The 19,601-nt window shown below is 45.4% G+C and overlaps 1 protein-coding gene across 1 annotated transcript in view; it reads left to right on the top strand.

Annotated features, from left to right (window-relative positions):
* LOC146191408 (cytochrome P450 3A24-like) overlaps positions 1-18,933 on the top strand; it is a 31,922-nt gene extending 12,989 nt beyond the window's left edge. Inside the window, exons 7-14 of the mRNA XM_084601955.1 lie at positions 7,460-7,590; positions 10,291-10,375; positions 12,710-12,782; positions 13,747-13,855; positions 14,950-15,041; positions 15,137-15,277; positions 15,853-16,018; positions 18,856-18,933. Of these exons, the coding sequence (XP_084458081.1) occupies positions 7,460-7,590; positions 10,291-10,375; positions 12,710-12,782; positions 13,747-13,855; positions 14,950-15,041; positions 15,137-15,277; positions 15,853-16,018; positions 18,856-18,933 (875 nt within the window). The remainder of the gene's footprint in view (positions 1-7,459; positions 7,591-10,290; positions 10,376-12,709; positions 12,783-13,746; positions 13,856-14,949; positions 15,042-15,136; positions 15,278-15,852; positions 16,019-18,855) is intronic.
* Positions 18,934-19,601: the final 668 nt, after the last annotated feature.

Genomic DNA, 19,601 nt, shown 5'->3' with positions numbered 1-19,601 from the left:
CTTGTTCGAGTTGTTTAAATTAATAATGGATGTTTACCAACACACCCAACAACGTACCTTGGTAAACGTTCATCATGAGCTTTCTCAAGTTCGTGGCTTCCATGCAGTCGACTGCATTTTTTTCTCTGCTGTGAACTCTTACTGGTCTCATCAATGGCTTGTAAATGTGTTCCTTTAGCCGAAGAGGCAGCCTCCCGTTTCATGGCAGTCCTGGCATGTCTCTCCTTCCTCACTTACTACAGTAATTGAAAAGCTCCAATGGACCTGAAGTTGCTCTCTTTTTTCTCACTGCGCTGTTCTCTATTTTGGAATACCCGTCCACAGATTCACTTCGCCGCTTGGACGTATTTTCCGCATTCCTTATGCTAGGTTTCTTTCCATTCTCAGCTTCTACTCGGCTCCTTATGGCCGATTTCCCGTCACCCTTCTCCAGTTCTCCAGTGTTTTCACCAGTTCGTTCCCCGGTACATCTTTCGATTCGGCCAAAATATGTAATTATCAGCACACAGCATTGTTTAGGAGCTCTTTGCCTTCCCTCGGTATTCAGCGCTTTCATCAGGGTGCTCCTTGAGTTTATGCGCTTAACCATCGCTCAACCGCTCTTCTGATTAAATGACTTCCCACGTTAATTTGCTCTTGTTTACACGTAGCACATCACTAATTATGTCCCACAAGGCGCACTATATGGCATCAGAGTCAGCGGAGTTGCACTTCATCATCATCATCATCAGCCTGACTATACCCACTGTAGGGTGAAGGCCTCTCTCATATTGTAACGAGTACAAGGCAGTACTGATCGGAACAGTTTCACGCGCTACCCTCAGTTTCGTCCTCTTTGTCCTCTGTTCTTCTTTGTCCTCTTTTCAGAGAGGCATGCGGCATTACCCCCCCTCTTCGAAAGTGGCGACTCGACGCTGAGAGTGTCTTCAGATTATGCACACAGGAGAAGCAGGGAACACAAAACTGCACACGCGCAAAAGATCACTGCCTCTCATAATACGGTTTCATCCGCACTACATGAACAGTTTCAGCACTTGAGTGCCGCCGTGTTGAAGGTCGTTGGCCCCGAGCAACAACTTCGTAAGTCACGTTACTAAGACGCCGAATGACCTCGTATGGCCCAAAGTAACGGCGAAGTAGTTTCTCGGAGAGTCCTCGACGGCGCACTGGTGTCCACACCCAAACAAGATCGCCAGGTTGGTAGTGAACGTCTCGGTGTCGGAGGTTGTACCGACTGGCATCGCGATGTTGTTGTTGAATACGGCATCGTGCGAGCTGGCGCGCTTCTTCGGCCCGTTGTAGAAATATGTCGACGTCTGCATAGGCGTTGGTGACATCGTCGCCATGACTTATGGGTAGCATAGCGTCCAACATTGTGGTGACGGGACGACCGTAGACTAGCTGGAATGGCGCAAGACGCGTCGTCTCCTGTTCAGCCGTATTGTATGCAAAAGTTGCATACGGAAGGAATTCATCCCACGTGCGATGCTCAACGTCGACGTACATGGAAATCATGTCTGCAAGCGTTCTATTGAGGCGTTCAGTCAGTCCGTTTGTTTGCGGATGGTACGCAGTAGTCCTACGATGACTTGTGCGGGTAAGACTGAAGAGAGCCTGCATTAGTTCAGCCGTAAAGGCTGTACCGCGGTCAGTGATAATAACCGATGGGGCACCGTGGCGCAGTACGATGGTCTTAAGAAAAAACTGGGCTACTTCTGCAGCAGTTGCACGGGAAAGTGCCTGTGTCTCGGCGTATCGCGTTAAGTAGTCCGTCGCCACTACTATCCATCTGTGCCCTGATGCGGACGTTGGGAAAGGGCCCAGAAGATCCATGCCCACTTGCTGGAAAGGGGCTGTCGGTGAAGGTATCGGCTGAAGGAGCCCTGCAGGCTTCAGCGGAGGTGTCTTTCGCCGCTGGCAATCTCGGCATGTTCTCACGTAGTGCTGGACTGAAGGTAGCAACTTAGGCCAATAGTACTTTTGTCGAATACGTGCTAATGTTCGGGTGACTCCTAAATGACCAGCCGAAGGCTCATCGTGGCATGCGTGCAAGATTTCTGGCCTGAGGTCGGACGGCACAACGAGAAGAAAGGTTTCCTTGTTGTGCTGAAAGTTTCTCTTATATAGGACGCGATTTCGAATGCTGTAGGAGGTCAAACCCCGTGCGAAAGCACGTGGGACAGCTACATCAAGGCCTTCGAGATGCTCAATAAGTGGGCGTAAACCGGGGTCAGCCCGTTGACGCTGGGCCATGTCGGTGGTCGTGACGACAGCAAGAAACGGAAAGTCATCGTCTTCTCGGTCGGGAGGGGCAGCATCAACTGGTGCACGAGACAAGCAATCGGCGTCGCTGTGCTTACGGCCGCTCTTGTATACAACCGTAATGTCGTATTCTTGGAGACGGAGGCTCCACCTTGCAAGCCGTCCAGAGGGGTCTTTGAGGTTGGCTAGCCAGCATAATGAATGGTGGTCGCTCACAGCCCTAAAAGGTCGGCCGTAAATATAGGGTCGGAACTTAGTTATGGCCCAAACTACCGCGAGACATTCCTTTTCCGTGGTTGAGTAGTTCGTCTCTGCTTTTGAAAGAGAGCGACTTGCGTAAGCGATAACTTTCTCAGTGCCATTTTGCCACTGAATCAGAACGGCACCGAGTCCAAAATTACTGGCATCGGTATGGATATCCGTAGCGGCGTTTTCGTCAAAATGGGCAAGTATCGGGGCGGCCTGCAGTCGCCGGCGCAACTCGTTGAAAGCATCCTCTTGATCTTCTTGCCACGCAAAAGGAACATTGTCTCGGGTAAGACGCGTAAGAGGCTCGGCAATCACTGAAAAATTCTCTACAAAACGCCTGTAATAGGCACAAAGCCCCAAAAACCTTCTAACGGACTTTTTGTCGGTTGGGCGCGGAAAATTTTTCACAGCAGCAGTCTTGTCGGGATCTGGTTTCACGCCGTCAGAACTAATAACATGGCCAAGAAAGCGGAGCTCCTGGAATCCGAAATGGCATTTCTGTGGTTTTATCGTCAGTTGGGCTGAACGCAGTGCCTGTAGTACCATTCGCAGTCGGTCAAGGTGCTCCTCAAAACTAGCCGCGAAAATGACGACATCGTCGAGGTACACTAAGCACGTTTGCCACTTCAGTCCAGAGAGAACGGTGTCCATCATTCGCTGGAAAGTTGCTGGTGCAGAACAGAGACCGAAAGGAAGCACTTTAAATTCATAAAGGCCGTCGGGGGTGACGAACGCTGTTTTCTCTCTGTCCCTTTCGTCCACTTCTATCTGCCAGTAGCCATTCTTGAGGTCAAGCGACGAGAAATATTTGGCATTGCGTAACCGGTCCAATGCGTCGTCGATACGTGGGAGCGGGTATACGTCCCGTTTCGTTACCTGATTTAACTTACGATAATCGACGCAAAAACGCAAGGTGTTGTCTTTTTTCTTCACCAACACTACAGGCGAAGCCCAGGGGCTGGCAGACGGCTGTACCACGTCATCGGTAAGCATTTCATGCACCTGTCTTCGAATAGCCTCTCGTTCCGTTGATGACACTCGGTATGGGTGTTGGGAAATCGGCTTGGTCTCCGCGTCAACCATAATGCGGTGTTTGGCTACTGGGGTACGCCCAACTTTCGAAGACGTTGCGAAGCATCCAGCAAATTCATGAAGGAGGTCTAGGAGTCGCCGCCGCTCAACCACCGACAGATTGGCATTAATGTCCACAGTTGATAGAATGTCGGGTGCATTACATCTGGCTGGCGACGGCGGCGCCAGAGTACAGATGTTCCTTGGCTCAATAAAGTCGGCAACATACGCGATGGCTGTTCCTTTCGCAATGTGCTGAAACTCGGTCCCGAAATTCGTAATCCAGAGCTTCGCACAACCGTCCCGTAAGCGAACAAGTCCTCTTGCAGCGCAGATTCCTTTCTCAAGAAGCAAACCCACGTTCGTCTCTGCCAGTACGTCTCGATCGCATGGTGAGTCGCTTTCTACTAAGACCATAATGCTGCACCGTGGCGGGACCGTAACGTCACCAGCTGTAATACGTAAGGCGGACGTTGATGAACCGTCGACGCTAGATCTCGCAATGGCTTGGCTCGGCGAAAATGTCACTCGTGATTCTTTCAAATTAATTATCGCACCATTAGCCTGTAAGAAGTCCAAGCCGAGTATGACGTCTCGCGAACAGTGGGTAAGTACAACGAAGTCGCAAACATAAACAAATCCGTCAATTGCAACTCTCGCAACGCATCTTCCAGCCGGAGTAATAAGGTGTCCCCCTGCAGTGCGGATCTGAGGCCCAGTCCACTCGGTTAAAACTTTCTTCAATTTCCTGGCTAACCCACTGCTCATAACTGAATAGTCCGCCCCCGTATCAACTAAAGCTGTAATGAGACAATCATCGATAGAAACCGGTATGTCTGAAACTGCGCACTCAGGATCATCGTTACATGTCGCCGTCTGATAGCCGTTATCTTGTACTAAGCTTGATGGAGGATGTTCAGCACTTCGCTCGTCAGCGGCCTCACCTCCGCAGGTCGCTGTTCCTAGTTTTCCCGAAGCCTCGGGGAGCGGGGGCTCGTCGAGCGGCTAGTGCGGGATGTAGAGGGCCGTGGACTTGGAGAACAATAACGGGAAGAGGTAATGACGCGGGACTCGTATTGTGGGACGTCCGGAGGATTCGTATGCGTCGACAGGTACTCCTCGATTTCGGGTGGTCGTTCACCACTCCGAGGACATCGTGCACGCGGATGGAAGCCACGAAGTCCGGCGCGGCGGTACGGACAGAACCTTAACAAGTGACCGGCCTCACCACGTGGTAACAAAGGGGCTGATTGTCAGGGGTACGCCAGACGTCAGTCCTTCGAAATCGTGCTTCGGCTAGAAGAGGAGAATGGCGTGGGCTTGGATCAAGAGTAGGGGGGTTCACTCTGGCTCTGGGAGAGCCGTACCCACTGTGGTGCTGGTTTGGATGCGGCACAGTGGAGTTCCCTCTTGGAGGATCACCGTGGTTATGCTGCTGAAGCACGGCCGCGTACGTTGGCACACTCGGTGGCGGTGGCTGCACACCACGCACAGACGTTTCCGGGACGACGGCTTGCCTCACTTCTTCGCGAACGACCTCCGCGAGTGATGGGAGTCTCGACGACGATGTTAGACCCTGTAGCTGAATATGTCTCAGCTCTTCCCTGACCACAGATCGAATGAGCTCCTTTAAGGCATCATCAGAACCGTTGAAGCCGGAACCGTAGACGACCGGTGACATAGCGGACACGTTACGATTATAGTGCTGAGCCCTGTGTCGAAGTGTTTGTTCTATTGTGGTGGCCTCCGCTAGAAACTCTGATGCCGTGCCAGGTGGATTGCGCACAAGCCCAGCAAATAGTTCTTGCTTCACCCCGCGCATTAGGTGGCGCACTTTCGTCTCTTCTGACATATTTGGATCAGAACGCCTAAAAAGGCGGATCATGTCCTCGTAGAACATTCCAATGCTCTCGTTTGGGGCTTGGATACGAGATTTCAGCGCCGACTCCGCACGCTCTCTTCGGTCGTTGGCGGTGTAGGTCGCCAACAGCTGGCGACGAAAGAGGTCCCATGTTGATAGTGCCGTTTCGTGGTTCACGAACCACGTCCACGCTGAATCTTCGAGAGCAAAGTATACATTATAGAGCTTCCTTTGCTCATCCCAGCCGTTGTAATTGGCGACCCGTTCGAATTGGTCCAGCCAGTCTTCAGCGTCCTCATAAAGCTCGCCATGGAAGGATGGTGGCGTTCGAGACTGGAGGACGACGAAATGGGGTGAAGACTCTCCGTTAGCAGCAATGTTCGTGTTGGATCTATGCATGTTGGCCACAGGCGTGCAGGAAAGAGGCCCGAACTCTGGCGACTGACCTCGAAGTCGGCGACTGCAACTGCGATGGACCGGTGTCAAATCCGTGGTGGCTCTCGGTTGCCCTTTAGGGGTTGCACTCAGCAAAAAGGGAAATCGTACCCGGCTGCTCCACCAGAAAATGTAACGAGTACAAGGCAGTACTGATCGGAACAGTTTCACGCGCTACCCTCAGTTTCGTCCTCTTTGTCCTCTGTTCTTCTTTGTCCTCTTTTCAGAGAGGCATGCGGCAATATTTTTCCAATTACTCCGGTTATGTGCTAGCTGCATCCATTTCACCCCTGCGACTTCTTAACCTCATCCACCCACCAAACTTTCTGCCGCCCCCTGCTACATTTTCCTTCTCTTCGAATCCAGTTTGTTACCTTAAGCGACCATCGGTTATCCTCTATCCGCACTACATGTCCTGCCCATGCCCAATTCGTCTTCTTAATTTCCACTAGAATGTCAGTAACTTGAGTTATTTCTCTGACCCACTCTGCACGCTTCCTATCTCTTAATGCTACCCCTACCATTTTTCATTCCGTAGCCCTCTGCGTTGTCCTAAACTTAAGTAGAACCTTCTTGGTTAGCCTCCACATTTCAGCCCCATGGATGAGTACTGGTAAGATGCACCTGTAGCATACTTTCATTTTGAGCGATACCGGTAAGCTGCTAGTCATAACCTGCGAGTGCTTGCCAAATGCGCTCCATCCCAATCTTATTCCTCTTTTAATTTCCTTTTCATGGTCCGGATCTGCGGTTACTACCTGTCTTAGGTAGACATAATCGCCTAGTACTTCCAGTGCTTCGCTACCTAACGTAAACTGCTGTTCCTTCCCGAGGCTGTTGAACATTACCTTAGACTTCTGCATATTGATTTTCAGTCCTACCTTTCTACTTTTCCTGTATAGGTCACCAATCATTCTTTGCAGCTCATCTCCTGAGTTAATAAGCTAGGCAATGTCATCAGCAAATCGCAGATTACGGAGGTATTCTCCATATACCCTTATCCCTAACTGCTCCCATTCCACAACTCTGAGTACTTCCTGCAAACTGTGAATAGTACTGGGGAGATCGTGTCTCCTTGCCTAACATCTTTCTTTATGGAAATTTTGTTACTGTCTTTACGCCAAACTATGGTTGCTGTGCAGCCACTACTATATGTATCTTCCAGCACTTTCACGGCTCGTCTACCCCCTGATTTCGCAATGCCTGCATCACCGCCGAGGTTTCTACCGAGTCAAATGCTTTTTCGTAATCAATGAATGCTATGAATAAGGGCTGGTTATATTCCGAGCATTTTTCTATTACCTGGCTGATGGTATGGATATAATCGACAGTAGAGTACCGTTTCCGAAAACCTGCTTGATCCTCTGCTTGATTGCAGTATAAGGTTGTCCTGATTCTATCAGCGATTACCTTAATAAATACATTATACGTAACCGATAGTAAGCTGATTGGTCTGTAATTTTTAAGGTCCTTAGCATCCCTTTTCTTATAGGCTGCTTTTATTCACGCCTAAAGCATATTACTAGTTTCGATGGCGGAAAATGTTCAACATAAAATCTTTTGCTTTTTATCATGCGAAAGAAAGCACCACCATGTTGGGGCCTGTGATGAAACCGTTGTGCTGGATCAACATGCTTCTCGGCGCCTACGCTTCGATAGCTGTGACGAAAGAAACAGCGAAGGTGATCGAACTGAGAAAGAGACATCCCGAAGTAAGTGCCTCAATATGAGTTCAACTTTAAATAGAGATTCTTCAATTACCTATCGCGTTTACTAATCTGATAAAAAATTAAGCTTGGGGAAGCTTTTCACAACAAAGTAAGAAAGAGAGTCAAATTCGCGGAAGTGGTTCATTGCCTTTCAATCCTTGTAACTTTCATTATAAGCGGTAGCACAATGGGAAGAAAGACCAGACCAACTGGCACGCATGCGTTCATTTCAGTTTTTGAGCATAAAATGCAGCGAAAAGTCCTCTTGTGCATTGCATAAAATTTTTTGGTAAATAATTATTTCGGCAGAATGGTCACATGATGAAGACACCACGTATTTATTTATTTATTTATTTATTTATTTATTTATTTATTTATTTATTTATTTATTTATTTATTTATTTATTTATTTATTTATTTATTTGAAACATAAAGACACAGTAGGACATTACATATGGAGGGATATGGAAGCAAAGCAAGGTAAAACACAACAAGGCAAGAGATGATGTTACTAGGGTACGGGTAAGAAATGGCTTGGCAAGTAATCTTTACACAAAACTAGGAAACGTAAGCAGGCAAACAATATTTCAAATTAATAACAGAGGTATGAAAAGAGACACACATGTAGCGATTTCAGACAAGATTTTAAAAGCATGTAGCTGTGCATGTATGTAACTACAAAAACGGATCATGAATGCCGAAAACAAAGACAGAACAGGATGGTACAAAATATATTTGCGAATTCACCCACTCAGCCACACACGAGTCCGGGAAAGAAGCAAGAAAAAAAATCATACATGTAACGACGAAACCGCACAGTTCGACTTCAATGCGTCTAGAAAACTAGCAACGCTGCTCGGAACGTTGGTAACTCTATCAGAACAGCGATATTAGACGGCAACTCATTCCATTCATTTATTGCCAATGTTAGTTGTGAATTTTTGTATTTTTGTTCGTGCTAAAATTGGGCAGATTTTGTTTGTATGATCAAGGCAAAATGGGACGTAAGAAGCAGGAAAAAGATGGGAGCGAGTAAAATTCTTAATCGCTATGGAATAAGGGTTGAAAATATATAATTGCGCTAATTTTATTCGGGAAGCGAGCAATGGTAAGTGCAAAATGTATTTGATTGATGATATGTTCCGAAATCTTTAGGATGGTGGTGTAATTAACCTAGTTGCTTTGTTATTGGACAGATCACAGGAAAGCCTCTGCGAACGCCCTTCCCGAACCCTACGAAAATTTAAGAAGACAAAACATTCCGAGAGCACTGCAGATTCTGCACTGGAGAAATCAGTAACCCTGGGCGCTGCTGCTGCTCACGGTATATCGCGTGCCTCTTGTAGATATTTCACACTGCGCAAATTACAATACCAGCTGCATCGTTGACGACATTGTGCAGCAAGCTGCGCATGTTCTATCATTTTTTTAAGGCGAAAGCATTTCTAGTCTCATGGTGAAAACCTCGCGTCGGCGAAATTTGTCAGCGAGATATATTAGCGAGATTCTGCGAGTGACAAATACTGCGCCTTTTTATATAGCGCCGTTGAACTCTGATACGTTCAACGGAACGCTGGTTGTGTGCGACAAGGGGCGTGCGATTTATCGCGTACAGCGGAAACATTCCTTCCCTCTAGATTCGGCAGTGCTCTTTGAACTTTTTTTTTTATTTTTCTTCGACAAAACGACACTTTACACAATTTCTGATCATTTTCACTCGTTTAATCGCCTCATTTTTCTATTTATTTTGTAATACGTACAGTACCGGTTTTTTTTTTTTCGGCTCATTCATGTTGGTAACGTCACTTTTGATTTTTCGGCTCATTCATATCGAAGCGCGTCTACTTCCGGTTTTGTGACTTCACAACATGACGTCACATTCCGACGTCGACTTAACTAAGTCACTATTCCGACGGCCTCATAGGTCACATGACCCAAAGTGAGGTACCACGTGACTGGAAGTAAGGTTTCATGCGATCACTTTGGACGTCGCCGCTACTCCGGTTGGCTATTTCGACGACCGATTGACTTAACTGACTCTAATTAACTTACTAATTACTCCACATGCACCAAATGTTTTCCCTACACCATTCACTTTTTCTTATCACTCTTTACTGCGACGCAATCATGCCGACAAATTTCTGGTGTCGAACTCCTCAAACATAGCCACTGAATGGTTACGCATTAAACGTGAACTAGTAAAAAGTGAAGCCTGTAAAACCGCTTAGTCTTTGAGGCGGAGGTAATTGTGGCAGCAGGAAGATTCATGTCGGAACCAGAAAGCCTGACCCTTACTTTATAGAGATCTGAGCAGGCAATTAGAACACTTATAAGTCACCGTAGTATATCTCAGTCGCTTGAGGGATATCACTACTGTTTTGTTTATTTGTTCTAAAGCGCTTCGCATTTGTCGAACCATACAATCGAGCTTCAGTTCAGGCAAAGAATGGTAAGGCATCCTGCTGCAGCATTTTTGACATTGCTAACTATCTGATTAATCCATTCTGCTTGTGAAAGCCATATTGTCCAAAGTATAAGCCCTGGTCCTATTTATTTTGTCTGGTCTTATCACGCACAGTTGTGAAACGTAAAATGTATCATTGTTGTAAGCTTTCATATGCGTTAGTTAAATATCAGCTGATACTAGTATAAAACCTACTTTTGCCATGATGACTGTATTACGATTGAAATTGCTTTTTACAGTTGCGAAAGCCCGACGTTCTCCAGAATTTGCTGGATGCCGAATATCAGGAGGAGGACAACGCTATAAAAGGTGGCAATACGGCTGGTAAGATTACTCAGAAACTCAGGAAAGGACAAGATCTATGGTCTTCACAACAGCAGCGTCGACATATTTTGGCATCCTAAGAGTACACACTTGTCGTTTATGAAATTTTTAAACTGCACTCGGTCTATATGCTATTGGAAGTCAGGGGCACTTACCATGCTACCTGCAAAAGTAATATTTTCAGGAGCATGTAATGATTGGGGTATTGTGTGGCGCCTTCCTAGTCTGGCTGCTTTTTGTAGTTCATCTTTCTGCAGCAAGCGACTAGGTAGTAACAGGTTTCTTTTACTTCGCAGGCAGGGATGTGTAATTTTGTGATAAATATATGCTTTCGGATGAAGATGTATTTCAATATTACAGGGCAAAACTTGTTGCACATTTCTGGAACCTTAGAGGCCCGACGCAATAGCAAGAGTAAAGCTCATAGTGGAACAGCAGTTGAACCTACCGCCGCCATTTTTGTGAACGCCCATGGAAACATGCACACTTCCGAAGTGGGTTTCAATAGAGAGGTTTAGTTGGGTGTACGCAGTAAGCGACCGTCCGTATTCACTGCTTTGCGTGCGCTCTAAACGTTGCGAACACAACCCATTTAGTTGACCGTGCCCAACGTTCTTAGATAGAAACAGTTGGAAAACTACGCGGTGCGAAGCGGTTTAAAACGATCGCCGGTCTGGCGTGAGTTGACCGCAAAGTGACCGCAGCGCCCCTCTCCCCTGCTGCGGTAGATGGGTGAGTCAATTGAGCTATTACACACGCGGAAATTTTAAAATACTACTAACCCTTTTCTTTCAGCAATGCAGCAGAAAATAAAATTGCGTTTGAGTTTTTTACACACATCTTTGTACGACTAAAACGCCACAGTGTTTTCAGAAGTATCTCAAATGCAGGAGACGACATGATTGGGCCGCGTCTGCAACCTCCTTGCTTCAGACGGCTCAGTAGACGTGGTGGCTTTCATGTGCGTACAAAAGTGTGCTAAAAATTGCAACACAATTTTTTTTTCCGTTGCATTGCTGAAAGAAGAGGGTTAGTAGTATATTCAAATTTCCACCTGTTTCCACCCATCTACCACAATGAGGGAGATGGACGCTGCGGTCACTTTGCGATCAACTCACGCCGGTCAGGAGACTTTTTGGGCTCCCTTCGCAGCGCCGCCGGCGCGCCAGCATCCTAAGAACGTTGGCCGTGCCTCAGCGCCCAAGTACTGTGGTGTGCACAGTGGCGCCATCTATTGGCAAGAAGTCAAATCACACGAGCACTGGTTGAAAAAAAAATTGATCTGTAATTACTGATCTAAAGAATAGTCACTTACTAGCCTTCTAATTCCAAAAAAAAAAAGTACACAAAACGAAGGAATTGTAAATGCCAACAACAAGCTTGAGAATACGTGTCATTGTTATGACGATTACATTCAGAGTTTACTGCTATGCCTGCCAGTTTGAAAACCGCCAGGTTATCTAGAAAACAGTGGATGTTTGTGTCTTATACTTTGGAGTGTGAACGCCAAGGTGATAGCCATCATTTAAAGCTCGCTATCGGATCGGAGAAAACAGCGGTGAGATGGGTTCGTCTCGAAGCGGGAGACCAGCGCACCGCCTTGCTGTCAACGCATCCCGTAACGCGCGCAGCAACGGACGTACGCCGGATTTGTAGCGTGCGTGCACCCGTACAACGGGTCGAGATACGTACGAATGTGGAAATGCGCATTCGTTACCCACATAGTGAATGCGTACGCCCTACTAAAATTGTAAATTTATAATTCTGACAAACAAAGCTTTTGCGTAGGCCACAAAGGAAAGGTGGCATGTTAAGTAGCCTGGAGCAATGAAATTCACCTACACTGAGCATTCGTGAGACAGACTGCTTAAAACATGATTAAACCCCAGAAGACGAATTGAGAAGCCTAAACGGGTAAACTTACTGATTCAATTTCAGGGGAATGCAATTTAGGGGTATCAAATGCTGTTTTCGCCTTCATAAAGGAACCTATATAAAGACCGTGTACAGTCACAAGCAAGCTCTATGCGTATGTTAACGTGTTGTTTAACATCTAAAAAGAAGCGGTTGCCACATGAACAAGAACTGCTGTTTGACACTGAAGATCTTATCCTAATAGAGCAAGAAAAAATAGGAGTGAATATCACATGGATTATAAATTCTTGGACTTTGTGTTTGCAACACGACTGCGAAGCTGATCAAATATGAAAGACGATGCAATGTCAGGCGTGACTTCAGCGCATATGTCATCTGTTCATGATTAGCTATTTGCCAGGTTACTTTCCAACACTGAAGAATTTAGGAAAGCTCAACCTGCATTATTGGGTTTAACAGGTGGCACATCGAAGAGCCGTGCGATGACCACACAAGAAGTGCTTGTGAATGCTGGCGCCTTGTTCGTGGCAGGGTAAGAAAGCCAACGTTGAAATGAAATCACTAAACATTTCATTGTAACACTTTTGCCTGCTCATTTCAGCAGCCTCCTCTCTAAATAAGAACGCTGAAGCTTATAAAGCAATTCGAATTCCATAACGTATATTGCGTTTATTTATTGAGCAACAATTTCTTGCTTGAGTGTACTGCGATTTAAAATTTAACCTCCCAATGTTCTGCTCTGTTGGCTTTACTCTGTTTACATATGCAGACTCGATTCTTCTCTGTCATCGTTTTTGCGTACTTTGACTTTTACTCATGTCCTGTTCTACTAAAACAATATGGCTTCAAATCAGTGCGCATATATTTCATATTAATTGAGATTCATTGCTGTCGATGAATATTCGCTTGTGTGTCAATGAAACTTCCAAATTGAGTTTAAAGGCAGTCATGCTCCTAATATACATAAAAACTGAACTTTTTGATGCCACAGCACTCCAATATAGAGTGCTATTATCGAACGGAAAAAGATAATGCTCCATGATTTCATGCTAACTATGCTGATTTTGCCTATTGGAAGGTGGCCCTGTCAATTTCGACTTCTTTCGCGTGAAGCGTAAGTCATGATTTTAATGGCGTGCACGAATCGAAAAAGTGTCCTCTGATAACAGTACATACGATCATGGCTGCAAGATATGAGCGATTTTTAAGCAGTTGGAGTCTTTATTGGAAATTTCCGGCAGCATGACGTGTGCGAATGTGTTTTGGCGGTTTCTTTAGCACCACACTACACTCCAAAGGTACCAACAGTAAAAAAAAATAACAAAAATCATATTGCTACAGATGAGAAACGTGCTTAACGTATAGTCAGAAAAGGTTGTCATTTTTAAAAACGATGTAGAAACTTGGCATTAAAAGGCAGTATATGTTAACTATGTTACTAGAGACTAAAAAAGCGGTAAACTGATTCTGTTTTAAATGTAGACACTCATTTGCAGATACGAAACCACAGCAACGGCATTAAGTTACATTACGTACCTCTTGGCTAAACACCCGGAGGTTCAAGCTCGAGTTCGAAAAGAAGTCTGCGATGCTGTTTCCAGCAATGCAAGTAGTAACATATTTTAAGAACCTGCATTCTGGATAATGATGCGTTACGTTGCCATTGTTCCGACTCATGTTTGATGCATGCATCATTCATACATTTTGTAATCTTAAGGATGTCCTGCTTGATAGCACTGTCTTTTCGTCACCGTGAGTGGACACGAATCGAAATGACTATTTTCTTCATTGAAACTGGAAGGCATAGCCACCTGAAGTAAAATGCGGTGCTGAACAACCAGTCTAGAAAGCGTTTCCTGTACAGTACCGGGTAGTATTCCCTGCTTTCCTTATTTTTTAATATCTTGACTTGGTCAAAGCTGTAAAGGCAGCTTGCATGTAACGAAGGTTAACTCTGCAATTATAGAAATTGTGGCAGTGTACGTCTTAAGATTTTTTCCTTTGCTGGGAATGTGCTGAATTGTGTGAATGTATTAATAGGAGAGATTTACGTGTACAGGGATAAATATTTGGCAATTCTAGAGCTCAAGCGATAAGGAAACAAAATTGGAGGCAAAAGGGGGCTTTGCTGTGAAAGTGCGCTGCTTACTTCAGAACTGCAGCTTTGCTGGGCGGTGTGTTTCAATATCATTTGCAATCCGTCTTGTAAATGACGTCTTCAAGAGCCTGTTATGTAAACAAGATGCATCCTCCTTCCGTTGTACTTGTCTACATAACACTCCAAGCTGTCTTTTTAAATATTTTGGATTTAGAACGTCCCTTATGGTAAAAAAATATATCCGGCACTGGCGCGTGAAGCCTGCACCTTTCAGGCTTCTTGCGGACAGACAAAGTGCAACTCCAATCTACAAGCATTCACCCGCTACCATAATGGGCATGCAGAAATTGATCCTCCAGAAGTCTCCACTCATTCTCAACCACAACACCACTAGAAGCTTCTCAATTCCAGAAAAGCATGGTGAAAAAAGCATGGATTCAAAGATTCAAATGGATTGTCTAGAAGTTGAAGGTGTGTCAAATAGGCAGTGGAAACGCGAGGCAGACTGTAACGCTAACGACAATACACAACCGCATGAACCACATTGAGAGCCCGCGATATTTTCTTCTATCTCTTGCATTTTCTTGATTTTCAAATATAGGAAGACATGGATTATGAAGCCTTGACGCGGAAAATGCCTTATTTAGGCCAAGTCGTAAACGAGGCTCTGCGCATATACCCGGTTGCGACATTGTGAGTATCGTACTCGTGTGTTTCTCGCGATGAATGCATTTGAGTCTCATTGGCGTTCCTATTGCTCGTATCTACTTTCTATCACTCCCGATTAGGTTTTCCACGAGAAGGGCTGTCAATGACTTCGATTACAATGGCGTAAAGTACAAGTCCGGGACGTGCATTATGTCACCAACGCTGCAGATCCACAGGGACGCTCGGTACTGGCCAGACCCACTGACCTTCAACCCGGACAGGTACGACGCACGGCGCGCGTCACAGCGGTGTGCCGCTTTTAGGACTATTCAGCCGGCGATTAGGAAATGAGACCGCTTTTGGGGCAACATGAAACGCATATGAGAAAGAGATTTGTCCACTAAATTGAGAGTGGAGGCCGTAAGTGCTGAAAAATATAATAGGTTCTTGAGATCAGGTTCTGCCATTCGCGCGAAGAAAAGAATGTTTGTAGATGTATTGCACAGACATTTTCTCCATGAATATAGACTCACTCCGGTTATGCGCACCTTCAATCCAATGAAAAACGAAATTAACAGAAAAAGTTTCTGTAGTCCCACCATTATTTTCGCGCAATTTTTGAGAGCCTACGTCTAGGGACAACGGAAAGTATTGTAAGGACAACAAAATGTTCACCACAGCAAACACTACACATATATATAGAGCACACAAAATTACCATGGAATAAACTGCAGAAATTAAAACGTTCAAAATGGGAACAAATGGTCTGACGTTACAAGAAAACTGCAGATTATCTTGCTACGTTGTTGTGCTGTTTATTCGACAGGGATGTAAAATTTTTGTCTTTGCACGACAGATTTGCCCCCGAAAAAATAGGTAGCTTCCACAAGATGGCGCACCAACCCTTCGGAGTTGGACCCCGAAACTGCGTCGGGATGCGAATGGCTACATTGGAAATCAACTGCACGATTGCCCGGCTGGTTCAGCGTTTTCACCTGGAACTGGGACCTTCGCAGGGAGAGGTACGTGATCCACTGAGAAATTCAGGCCAAAATATTTTAACAAATAGTCGACCCGTAACAGAGATTTGAGAAAATGATGTATGTTATTGTTGACTTGTATGTAAGTGTGAATTGCATTTCGGAAAAGTGGTAGATGTTCTAGGACGTCTCATTAGATTGAGTGCCACTGATGCAGCAGCCCACTTTTTTATCTGCTGAATATGCGTGCGTCTTCGTCCGCTTTTCTTCTTCGAGTCAGGCATTGCACGAGATCTTCCTGGAAGATTTTTCAGTTTGGAGAGCCTGTGTCATTACCGCTTTTGGTGGCGCACATTTGACAGGCATTGTGTTTGCTTTAGACATATTTCACAACGCTCCTTAGTTTAAGCGGTTTTTTACCACTTATGAGGGGTCCTCTACGCTTCATGAATTCAAGAAAATGAGCAACGTCGTTTTCGAACCATCCTTATCTTCTCCTTTGGTAAGGAGGCACAATTTCCTACATTAACTCATTTGTATGCATCTGCTGTCGAGAATTCTCGCTAATATTCGGGATAAAGTGGTCTACACTGGAATGGTATGAATCACGTAACTAACTATTTATATTTTTCAAAGTACTCTTTCACCTGCGCTCGTTTTGTGTTTTGCACACACTGTCTCAATGCTCTAAATGGCTTGAGAAGAAAATATTAAAATGTAACCGCTCTGCAGAAAAACAGCTCGTCTTGTTCCCTCCATACGCTTTGCCACTATGGACTTGGGGCCACCCGAGCCACCGGAAATGAGCTACTGCACAAGCACTGAGGGAGTCATTGTTCAGCAGAGCAAATTCCCATGTCATGTATAATGATGAATGAAGGTAGCACAGCACATACCTGTATAAAAGTATGCTCCGAGAGAGTCTTCACAAAGTGCTCCTTAGTAAGGCGTATATATTCAGAAGAAAGTATAACATTCGACTATCTACTTCAATGCAATCTGCAGTCTTTGTCAAAAGTTTGGAGCCGAGGGGATTTCATTACGATCCATCCCACGGGTCCGTAATTCCACTCTCTTTTCGAAACCTCCCAAATGTAAGAATATATTTCGTCCTGTCTTCTTTGGCTGGTAGGGCTTCCACGAATGCTTACCCGGCCACACCACTTGGCTTTTAAAGGAACCCCCTGAACTCTACACTTTTGTCAAAGGTTGTTCATAAGCATTCGACGACAATTTGGCAGACAAAACAACCGCGAAATATTTGTCATTGGTCGTTTTGACTCTCAACACTGCTACGATGAGAAAAGTGTTGTGTCGCTCTGTTGCCATTGCTTTTAGAGAGAGCGACACAGTTCAGGGGTTTGTGCATGTTATGCTTCAATGCAAAGAATCCCAAAAATATTTCCGCTAGCATTCAGAACACTGAAGTAAATGCCAGTCAAATCCCTCACGAAGAGAAAAAGTCTGCACAGGCACTTAGCACCACCTACATGTATGATGGCGAAGCTGGCTCACCGGGTGCGCTGCCACGGTGCTTGTTCCCCACAATTCCTCCTGTGGCGCGCGCCACCACGTGATCGGTAGCGCAATGCCCTTTGTACTCTTTCTGCTTCTATTGCGGTGCACTGCCCTCTTCACTCATCCTCTTCCCCTGCCGACATCCGCCGCGTTTGGTCACGTGATATGTTGAGGTGATTAATGCATACAATTGTAGTTCTGTACGTCGTCAGTTCGAATATCTATCGCTAACTGGCCCTCAGCTTAACTAGCAGATGCGTGCTGAATGGGGAAAGAAGTGCATGACACCGCCCAGAACGCTGCCACGAAATAACTGCCCTAATTTTGGTACGAAAGAATGGAAATCTGGTGCCACATAGAGGCCGGTTAGTGATGCCACATGCCGACGCCATCTTTTTGTCTCCTGGCGTTTGTTGACAACGTCAACAACAACAAGATGGCCCCATTGGGCCATATATGTTTCCAGTGCTAGCACGCGAACGAGCCTATTCGAACAGGCCTGCATCGACCTTGTCTCCCTGGAAGAGCAGGAGTGTCTGCGGCGTTGGAGCACCCATTTCGTTACTGTGAGAAGTGGCCGTGTGACAGTTGTTGTTGCAACTGTAGGAAGAAGGAAAAGGAAATGGCTGCTGCCATATTAACGGTGTGATGTGCGCGGCGCGAGTGTGTGACGCGCATTACGTGCTTCCCCCGCATACCACGCAGAACTCGACATGTTACTGACGGCGCCGGACTTCCTCGTGTTGTGTGTGTTTGACTCTGCTTGACGATGGTAGTCGCATTTATGCACTCCTTGGTTGTTTTCATGAGGGACGACAGTTCCCTTAAGTTTATTTACATATAATTTTCTTTAGATAGCAAGAACAACCCCAGACGGACTTTCACCTAGTGCTGCTAGTGATGCTTTTGCCTTAAAATTCGCTGCCGGCGTCATGAATGATGACACTCCGACTTTCTACTCCTGTGCACCAACATTATAATTGCGTCGGCAGATGGCAACGCACAACACATCATGGGATTTGTTATTGGGGATTCTAGTCTTCCTCCATTAAAGAAAGAACTGAAGCCGAGCATGCACTTGATCAGTGTACTCTTGTCTCATTAAACATTTTATGTTGTCTTGAAATATTATTTGGTGACTACATCCTTGATAACTTTTTGAGATAGGGGCTCTATAGCGTTTCCTTGGCATTGCTTTGTCCGAACACTACTTCACGCCTGCAAAAAATAAATGGTTCATTTATCGAAGTAAGAGAAGCAATTCAAGCAGCTGCGATTGAAAATGTTATTGCTTTATTTATAAGCGAATATGCTTTCTGATCCCTGCTTTTTTTTTCTCATTCGTTCATGCTGGTTTGCAGGGTTTCCTCCGCATTGGTTCGTGTGCTGTGGTCTCAAAACCCATGGTTGGCCCTTGGATTGTATTTCTCCGGCTCTGAATTTCGAATGAGGACGGAAAAGCGAGCTACATACTCGATGACCAACAGCAGTGTCACTATCGGCCAAGAAAAAGCTTGTGCCGGCTGTACATCCGTCACCTGTCCAAATACAATTCTAGTAGTGCTGTCGCAAAATAGTAGTTATATGTAGCAGAATAATGAATATCAGTCTTTGGGAATCACCATCTAGACTTTAATTAACCATTCCTACTAGGGGTGTTTTCTTGATTGCCCCTTATCTGCGCAGTATGCACTAGCATGTTGCTAGTTAAAGGTATTTATTTCGTAACAGTGAGATGTTTGTTAAAAAAAAGTTTTCGACAAGGTCATGCTGTAATAAAGAACAAACAAGCATGCTTCTTTATTTTTAGAACCTGTCTCTAAGCATGAAATTTATCAACGTAAATTTATCAACGCTTAGAGACCTGAAGAGCAGTACCTCGTGTGATGCTGATAATATCCAAATATGTCCAGTTAAGCATGTCACCGACATTATTGCTGCACCATTAGAGCACATATGTAACTTATGTGTCGAAACTGCCATTTTTTCCTCGAGACTGCAGATTGCTAGAGTGACAGTCATATACAAAAAAAAAAGGTGATAAAAATAACTTTGGGAACTATCGACCAATTAGTATTTTGCCTGTCTTCTCCAAAGTGTTGGAGAA

Source organism: Amblyomma maculatum, chromosome 4, assembly GCF_055883805.1.
Source record: "Amblyomma maculatum isolate TAMU_Amacu chromosome 4, ASM5588380v1, whole genome shotgun sequence".
In the NCBI taxonomy this organism is placed as follows: Eukaryota; Metazoa; Arthropoda; class Arachnida; order Ixodida; family Ixodidae; genus Amblyomma; species Amblyomma maculatum.
The sequence above is the reverse complement of the archived record's forward strand: the minus strand, read 5'-3'. Positions and strand labels throughout refer to the sequence as shown.